The sequence below is a fragment of the Ochotona curzoniae genome, unplaced genomic scaffold (assembly GCF_017591425.1).
Source record: "Ochotona curzoniae isolate NIBS_2020 unplaced genomic scaffold, NIBS_Ocur_1.0 contig_1014, whole genome shotgun sequence".
NCBI classification, from domain to species: Eukaryota; Metazoa; Chordata; class Mammalia; order Lagomorpha; family Ochotonidae; genus Ochotona; species Ochotona curzoniae.
In genome coordinates this window covers 23,913,472-23,922,770 of record NW_024464920.1, presented here as the reverse complement: position 1 = coordinate 23,922,770, position 9,299 = coordinate 23,913,472, and the positions used below count along the sequence as shown (strand labels likewise).

At 47.9% G+C, this 9,299-nt stretch overlaps 1 protein-coding gene across 1 annotated transcript; it reads right to left on the bottom strand.

Moving 5' to 3' along the window:
- Nucleotides 1-2,099: 2,099 nt before the first annotated feature.
- On the bottom strand, nt 2,100-7,683 carry PHLDA1 (pleckstrin homology like domain family A member 1). The gene is made up of 2 exons (XM_040981416.1): nt 6,212-7,683; nt 2,100-5,881 (listed from the first exon to the last, which is right to left on the bottom strand). Exon 1 carries the CDS (start codon nt 7,414-7,416, stop codon nt 6,238-6,240), a length of 1,179 nt encoding a protein of 392 aa, XP_040837350.1. The 5' UTR covers nt 7,417-7,683; the 3' UTR covers nt 2,100-5,881; nt 6,212-6,237.
- Nucleotides 7,684-9,299: the final 1,616 nt, after the last annotated feature.

The window sequence follows — 9,299 nt, the reverse complement described above, 5'->3', positions numbered from 1 at the left end:
ACCCTGGACTGGACCAGGCTAAAACCATCAGCTGTGACCTCAGTTCAGGTCTCTTGCTTGGGTGGCAGACCCAAGTACCTTAGCCATCACCTGTTTTCTCCAGCATAGCAGGAAGTTGCTTTTGAACACAGAGTCAGGATTCAAATCCAGGCACTTAGATAAGGGATGTAGGCATCTCAAATGATGCCTTAATTGCTAAGCCAAACATCCATCCCTAAAATTATGACTTTAAATCACAACAAGGATGATAGCTACTGTTCATCGAATGCCTACTTTGGGACAGGAATTGCTGCCGCCCTGCAAGTGAGCTACCTCATTTTGGTTTTGCAATTGCACAAGACCATTTAGTTCATCATCGGCTGCAACTTACTCATGGAAACAGAAGGTACAATAAATCAAATCACTTCACCTGGAGAACTCAGCTAACAGAAATAAGACTACCTGACTGTAAAATCATGGTTGCTCACCCTGGCCCACTTGATGTTTGTGCTAGATAATAATTCTTTGGTGGTGGTGTGAGGGCAGAGGGGGGTGGGGTGGAGAGTATCCTGCTCATAGTAAGAGATGTAGTCGCATTTATGGCCTCCACCCAGCTATCAAGAAAACCAAAAAAAAAATGTCTTCAAATATCACTAAACATCTCCAGGAGTAGAAAATAGCTCCAGGTTAAGAGCTAGTCTCCTAAAGCCCAGGCTTTTCCAATTATGCCATGATCTTCCTTCATGGCGGGGGTATTTACATGCAGCCCTCCATGCTTGCAGCTTCCGAAGATTCAGTCAAGCACAGATGAAACACATGACATTCAGGGAAAAAAATGTACATTTTTCTTGCTTGTCGTCACTCCCTTAATAACACAACTCAGGAATTATTTTCATAGCATTTCTGAAGAAATAGGTATTATATGTCATCTAGAGATGTAAAGTATACAGAAGCATGTGTGTGGGTTACATGGGCCTGGAGGCTAAGTGTTTTCCCTCCCCTACCCGCTTGTCCTGAAGCAGCAATGTAGGCAGAGCGCCCCAGCTGAAGAAAGTGTAGTGATGTATGGAGTGCTGTGATTGTATAACTGCAAATGTCTTAAAACACATGAGCATGAGGAGGAAGGTAATAAGCAAATGCCAGCAGTCATTAAATGCCTGGACTGTAAATCAATTTCTGAGACATGATCGCTGTCAGGGGAATTCACCAGGGACCACAGGTTCTCATCCTCTGTGACACCATGTAAAACTCAACTCACATTCACTAGCATTCTGCAAGCTAGCTATTGTGCCAAAAGATCAGAATGTCTCTCTGTATTTAAAATTCCTACCTATTTAAAAATGAATTCCCAGGGCACATCATGGTAACCTAGTGGCTAAAGTCCTCACCTTGTGTGTGCCAGGATCCCAGATGAGCACTGGTTCTAATTCCAGATGCTCCGCTTCCCATCCTGCTCTCTGCCTGTGGCCTGGGAAAGCAGTTGAGGACAGTCCAAAGCCTTGGGACCCTGCACCTGTTTGGAGACTAGGAAGAAGTTCCTGGCTCCCGGCTTTAGATCAGCTCAGCTCCAGCCATTGTGGCCGCTTGGAGAGTGAACCAGTGGACACTGGTTCACTTTGTCTATCTGCCTATCCAATAAAAATAATAAATAAATCTTTAAAAAATGAATTACCAACTTCAAAAATGATGGTTTTCTTCCAAGAATGACCATGGCTTTTTGTTTGTTTTAATTTGAAAGTCGATTTGAAAGGCAGAGAGACAGGGAGAGATGTTCTGCCAGGCTAGCTTGCTCCCCAAATGCCTGCAACAGGTAGCACTGAGCCAGGCCAAAGGCTTGATCTAGGATCTCGGTCTGGGTCTACCAGGTGGGTGGCAGGCCCTAAGCGATTAAGTGATTACTATTGCATCCCAGGATGCACTGTAGTAGGAATGGAGAGTAGCGTAGGGACTCCACCAAGGGAAGCAGGTGCCCCAAGCAGCAGCTTGAGCACTGCGGCAAATAGAAGCCCCAACCACATGCCTTTACAAAAAGAGCCAAGCCCTTGAGAATATTTATCCCATGGGAACACAGAGCATCCATGCATAGTGAAACAGGCCTTGAAAAGGTACACAGGCCAGTCATCTCAATAGATACTTTATTTGAAATGGAATGCATTTGGAAAATATGAAAAATAAATCACATCTCCTCAAAATCATTTCAGACACATATTTACACAAAGTCTGACCATGCTATTAGGTTCATGAATATGTAATGATTTATAAAGCATTTGGTGTATGGTGATACCTGCTTTACAGAAGCGGATTCATATGTATTCTGAAGCCTTAAGAAGGCTGATCATGGAATGTAACAGATGAGTTTTTATCATTCTTTGAAAGCCTGCTTTCCCCACTGCCCAGTCTGTCACCAGTAAACCAGTTTCACAGCGCTGGGAAGGGGCCTCGCCAGTTTGTATGCAGCTGCCTTTATCCACCAGCAGGCCTTCTGCTTTCTTCACTGGACAACAGCGCCCTGAGAAAGCCCTGCAGCTTCCTGCGTGCATTTACAAACTTCCTGCCAATGCATTCACAGATCAGCATCATCTACTTTGACACAAACCCAGATTGGCTCTTCAACACAACAGATCAAAGTTGTCTTTCAAAATTGCAACAAGAATTTAAGAGACCAGTTCTTCAAACTCCTTCCCCAACACATTTCCACAACGAATGCATCTTAGGTTGCTAGAGGTAACTGCAAGAATTACTGAAGGATTCAATACCAAGATCTACAATTTCCAAATTTAAATTTTATTCTACTGAGGGTAAAAGCCAACTAGCTCAACACTCAGCAAAAGGATAAACACATGCTCATGGGTCTATCCTTCTCACGTGAAGCTCTGGATTAACTGAGGTCTTAGACCCCTCTTACAAGCATGCAGCCAAGTGGAAGCCATACCACTTTACCTGCAGCCAGAAGTGACACATTTGCATTCACAGTCTGGCAGCTCCGATGTCTAGCATCAGACTGAGGAAGCTCCTTTAAAGCAAAGGGTAGTGTTTACTTCTTGACTGGCTGGTTTTTACCATCATTGGGAATAATGTCAAGTTAGATGAGAAAGGGTGGTTTGGTTTTCCCGGGATTAGAATATCCCAGCGCACTTGAGGAGGAAAGTGTTCAGTTTCGAAGGGGTCTCTTACTGCCTCTGGACTCCTGTAGGGCAAGGGCACAGCAAGTGAATTTCCACGGAGAGGTTCACTTAGCCTGGCATAGAACCAGCTGCTCCCACGAAACAGCATTCATTATGGCAAGAGACAAGATCTCCAGGGGTGCTGGCTAGTTAATATGTTTTCCTTCTTTCATTCATTTCTCCCAACAAGTAGTTACTGAGCTCACGGTGTTAGAGGCTTAGTGCCAACACTGGTTTCAGGAACAAAAGTTCAGTTTCCAGATGGGACATTCCTTTCCATTTTCCAGCTTCTTAATTTCTGTCTTCCGTTTTTTCAGGAAGCTAACCCGCCAAACCTTTGTATCTCTGGTGGTTTGCCTCATTTTCTCACAGGTGCAATACAGCCGCCGATATGCTAACAGATGCAAACCGTTTTGCTGAGCCTGCTTTTTATCTTTGTTAAACCATAATAATCTGAAGGGTCAAAACAGTAAAACCATCTTACTTCTCTGACTTCAGAGATTTCACAGTGAAATGCTAAGACGGGTTAAGACGACAGGACCATAATTCAACATAAACATCACACAAAAACAAGGAAGCAGGGCTTACAGAAAGCCAACAAATTGTGATTCCAGTAGCCCCAATAAAAGGCATGGCTATTGTGGAGGATCCTGGATGTGTTTTTTTCAACAATGAGATGGCCTAGCCCTGCAAGCAAGTTAACAAATGCCCTTTCAGTGCCCTATGTGAAACTTAATTTTTTAAAGTATTTGGGATGAATTTGGGATTAGGTTGGTTTAATTGGGATTATTAGGCTCTGTATGTATTTAAACCATACTGCTAGGAGACATTTTCCAAAACATACAGCAGTAGCCCTAAGGAAGCTCAACCAATCTTGAATTAAAAAATCTTTAGATCTATCTCTCTGTGTTGCCATAAAAAAGAAGGAAAGGAATGGGCAGGAAAGGAAAGAAAAAGGAAGAAAGAAATGAAATGAAACAGAGGGAGAGGAATCTTGGAGGTATGTTTTTGCAACTGCAATCTAAATGGAATCTGGAAGTGGCAGCACACTTAAGTTGTCCTTGACATTCACTCAAGTTTCCATTTTCCTCTGAAACTTTACAGGTAAGAGTTATGATCTCAAAAGTTCATCACTTGAAGATTACATTAAGATTAATTTCACCCTAAAATTCCTTTCTAGAGGGAAGGTAAATGAAAAAATTTTTAGCATACAACTCTACTGTCTTTGCTTGCCTACAGAACTTAGCAATGGCCTAATACCATTCTAATCAGGATGCTGGGAAAAACAAAAAAAACCAAAAAACACCAACAAAGACTTTGTGAAACAGATCTTGAAAACCAGAGACGGGTCCGTCCACACAAGCCACACAGATAGGAAGTGATTCTGAGCCCAGGAGCATTTGCTGTCACCCAAGACTCCATTTAGACTCCAGAAGCATCTGCCCTGTGGACTGTGATTGTCCTTTTGACTGGACACAGAAGAGGGTTTGTTCTACCTTTAAAAGCACATCCTCTTCTCTTTTTTCCCCTCCACATCCTACTGAACAAGTGGCTCCTAACACAGACCGGGGTTGTTTCCTAACTGAAAACGCTGTGTTTATCCAGTCCTTCCTTTTTCAATTTCTAAGTTTAGCTAACCTAACAACCAAACACATAACCTCAAATTTCTCACAGAGCAATAAAAAGCAAAAACAGTTGGCTTCTCCCATCAACATAATTTTCCGTATGAAAACAAGGTTATGGCTCCTAGCCCTTTGAAATATACACAAACTGTTTCTTAAATTATGAGATCCTTCTGTGTGCCACTTCTAAAGCTAAGTTAAAGATCAGAAAGTGTGGTGCCCCAAGCCCTTGAGGAGGATGGAAGGGGCACAATATTCTCTCAAGTTCAATGATTTTCCTTCCCCCCATTACATACTTTTTGAATTAGCAAATCAGCCCAAAGGACGCACCTTACCGAAGCTTCACTTGCAGGTACTGGAGGCGAAGCTGCTTCTACAGTAGACCCCAGCCCAGCACATACCCCAAATATGCTCATCCAACCCTCACGTGGGTTACCTTTGATAGATTTTGATATCAAAATCATTTTCAGCAATTCCCATTTAGAAAAGCAGTCTCCAGATCATTTCTTTTTCATAATCAAACAATTCCCAGCTTTGTAAAACTTCTACACTATACAAACTATGCCTAGGGGGGGAAAAAAACCTCAAAGAAAAAAAGAATATCAGTTTAATTTTAACCTCCTGGTCAGACAATGCAAGGGTCAGACCTTCTGGAAATGCCCTACACAGAACGCACCAGATGCTTCGCGTTTCCCCTCCACCCACCATTTTTTTCCGTTTTCTTTTCTAAGATTAGGACGTACTAAGGGATGGGTTTTGAAAATAAAGTTTCTTGTTGGGAAAGTGGCCTACATTCAGAAATGTCTCAGAACAAGTTTTTTTAAAAAACTAATAAATAAATCAAAATACATTAAAATAAAATTACAGTACATCATCGCTCCAAGGTCCAACCGTCCTAAAAGATCCTTTTAGAGGTTCATAAATAAAGTCTTGGCGATGCCGTTTCCAGGGTGGTGATGAAGAATACATGGAAAAACCAAGGGCGACCCCGCAATTAACAGTCTGGTTAAGTCCAATCTACCGGATCTGCTGCGGGGCGGGGAGAAGGTTCTCGTTGTGATCCAAGCGAAGGCAATATCAATGTGCTCTCGTCCCACTTTCTCAAGCCCTGCGAATCTGGAAACAAACCACATGGAGTAAAGTAGGCGGCTCAGAATTCTCCAAGACACAGATCCTGTTTTGGGGCCAGTCCCAGGGGCAATGCCTTGGTCGGAACACACCGGGGGCCCTTGTGGGCTCCAGGGCAGTGCGTCCGGCCTTCCCTGCCTCGCTCGAGCCCCTCTCCACCTGCCCCGGCTGCCTTCCCGGTTCTGCCCGGACGCTCCTCTGGCTCCGGGGTGCTTCTCTCCCCACCGCCCCTAGAACTCTCAGGTGGTCTCCCAATCCCTCTTGGCAAGGACCGAAGCCCTGGAAACGCTGCCCACTGCCCACTGCCCGGGACCCTACCTGCTCTGGCCTGAGTGCTGCCCTCTTCAGGCAGAATTGGAGGTGCTGCGGATGAGCCGGTGCCCGTGTGGCTGCGAGTGCGGTGGCGGGTGCGGGTGCGCGAGTGGATGAGGGTGAGGGTGCTGGTGCGGTTGAGGATGCGGGTACGCGTGGAATTGCTGGGGTTGGGGCTTGGGCTGGGGTTGGAGCTGGAGCTGGGGCTGGGACTGGGGCAAGGGCAGGGACTGGGGCTGCTGCGGTGGCTGCTGCTGTGGCTGCTGCGGTGGTGGCTGTAGTTGGAGCTGGCTTTGCGGCTGCGGGGGCTGCTGCTGCACCAGGTGCTGTTGCTTCTGCCTCGTGGACTTGACCGCCAGGATGGCCTGACGGTTCTTGTACTGCACCATCTGCAGCGTGATCTCCGCGTTCCAGCCCTGGTCCTGCGGGCACCGAAAGTCGATCTCCTTGCCCTCAGCCATCACCACAGTGAAGTACATGTACTTGCCCTTACGCTCCACGCAGTCCACGGTCTTCATGTTGGAAAAGTGCAATTCCTTGAGCTTGACCGGCGGCTCAAGGCCGGCAACGGCGGGGGCTCCGAGTTGGGACGGGTCGGCGGCCGGCCCTTGCCCGGGCTGTTGCTGCTGCTGGTGTTGCAGCTGCTTGGGCGGGATGAGCAGTAGCCCCTCCTCGGTGAGGATACAGCACTTTTTCTTCCAGAGCTGTAGCAGCCCGTCGCTGCGCTTCTCCAGCACGCCCTCCTTCAGAGCCTTGCAGCCACTGCTCTCCAACATCCTCTCGGCATAAGGGGGGCCGCCTCTCGGCTCGGCCTCTCCGTGTCCAGCGGCCCGTGCCGGGGGCAGTAGCAGCAGACGCGCGCCGTCCTCGCTCCAGCGGCTCCCACGGCCACCTGCCCGGAGCGCGCAGAGGAGGTTAACTCGCAGGAGACAGAACCGCGGCGGCGGCGGTGGTGGTGGATCTGGGTCCCGGCAGAAGGTTAGCCGTGTCCTGATTCGCCGCAAGGTCCCGGAGCCGCCAGCTGCTAGGCTCCTGCCGTCCTCTTGCGAGCGCTCACTGAAGGGTACTGGCCGAGCCCCCTCGTGGCGCTTTTGAATGGGCCATCCTCTCCACCCCCGAGTGACACCCAGCGGAAAAGGCGGCTCCTGGCGCCCGCACCACGGGGGAAAGCCCAGCTCCGAGAGGCGCTCGGCTGCCGGCGCACGCCTCATTAACTTGGGGCCCTTCCAAAGCCGGCCGCGTCCACGCCCCTTGCGTCCCTGGCTCCGCCTCTTGCCACCCACCAGCCGGCTTCCTTGCTACCAGCCCGGGAATGCGGCGGGAACCGAGCGCCGGAAACTCCTCTCCACACAGGGTGAACGCCGACAGCTCACCCTCCTGTCTGACAGCGAATGCTGACGCCCAAAGGGTACCAAGGGGCCATCCGTGCCACTGTCTTGACACTCCCTTGTGCGCAGGGCTCTCTGCCCCCAAACTCAGAAAATGAATCAGCTTCCAGGCAAGGTGCTCTCTGCCCTTGGGAAGCCACGCTGGGCAGTGAAATCCTGCAGAACTGGTCATCCCTGACCTGGGCGGGTAGGGGACCCTGAGTGATGGAGGTCTGAGAGCCTGGAGGCAGGCAGAAGCAAGTCTGTCCCAGACACAGGCCAAGAGGACCCTGTATCTTGGTTCACATCATAAAAGTCTTTCTTGAATAGAGGGAGGATGGGTACTAAACCAGTAGCGTTACTCTGTCCCGTTTGGAAGAGGTGGAAAGATCCACTTAAGGTGGCGTCTGGTCCCCTCCACCTGCAATGACTGCGGCTTTCTTCTTGACGCCTACAACATCTGTCAGAGGAGAAACTAAACTAACTACAAACCAGGGCCGTAGGGCTGATTCTCCACTCTTAACTTCCAAACGCTTAGATAGCATCCACAAACGCCCACCAGGGCCAGATTTGTTTTGAACCATTTAACTATGGGCGAGGAAAAGCCCTATTCGCCGCCCAGGAGTCCTCCTATTTAGTTTTCTATAGAAGACGCATTCCAGTAGGTGAAGCCGAAAGGGCAAACACCCGAGACAGCGCCTCCTGGTGGCAAAACGTATGAATTAAGCAAACCGGCAGTGCTAAATGTCATAAACCAGGAATTGGACTACAGGGAAGGAAGGTTGTTGATTGTGCCAAATGGGACTTAGTTCATCTGCTAGTTGCATGGCTAAAACAATTCAAAGCGGGGAAGAGTGGTATCTTAACTTGGACAACTCAGCCAGATACACCGTTTGTGTGTCAGTTTAAGATTCATCCCAAGGGGCCCCAGTGCAATAAACTAGCAGCCATATGCGTGCTCTTCCACTATCCTTACCAGCTCCCTACTTGTGGTCTGGGAAAGCAGTAGAGGATGACTCAAAGCCTTGGGACCCTGTACCCGCGTGGGAAAGCTGGGAGATGGTCCTGGTTGTGCTCTTCATCTTAGCCAAAAGGCCAAGAAACAATGAAGGTCCTGGATTTGGATTGGCTCAGCTCTGGTTGTTGCAGCCACTTGGAGAGTGAACCAGCAGATGGAAAGTCCTTGTCTTATAATTGAAAGTGTCCAAATCCAAGACGCACAATGCAACAATCCCAGGACCAGGGAGTCTCAGTAAATTGCCATTGGCCAGATCCCTACGCTTTCACGTACAATTAAGTGGCCCAAATAAGATGAAAATTTTGAGTGCTAACATTATGGGTTTATTTCCCTGCCTTTGTAGGCCAGGTGAGCATTCCAAGGAATTTCTACATGACCAGCTGTTCATCCTTCAAGCAAATGACATTCTTTAGCTCATTTGGAAGCTATTTCCTTTTAGTCTGTAATTCACACTCTCTGAGGGAAAATGTGGCTGGAAGGCACTGCATATGGCAAAACAGATGTGATTGTAGATGAATCCGGAAGCTTAAGTAATTTTGGCATTATTTCACCTTCTGCAGTTTAACCATGGTACAACAAATGCACCGTTTCCACTTGCAAATGCCGTAATAGCCAACCCGATTGTCAAAAATGTCTCTTGATTCGAACCACAGAATTTGAAAGTCAGAATTTCCCATTGGGCCATTCTATCACCTTCTGACCACCTCAG

Coding starts and splice junctions, on each gene's coding strand:
- PHLDA1 (XM_040981416.1), bottom strand. CDS start 7,416: ATGAGGCGTGCGCCGGCAGCCGAGCGCCTCTCGGAGCTGGGCTTTCCC.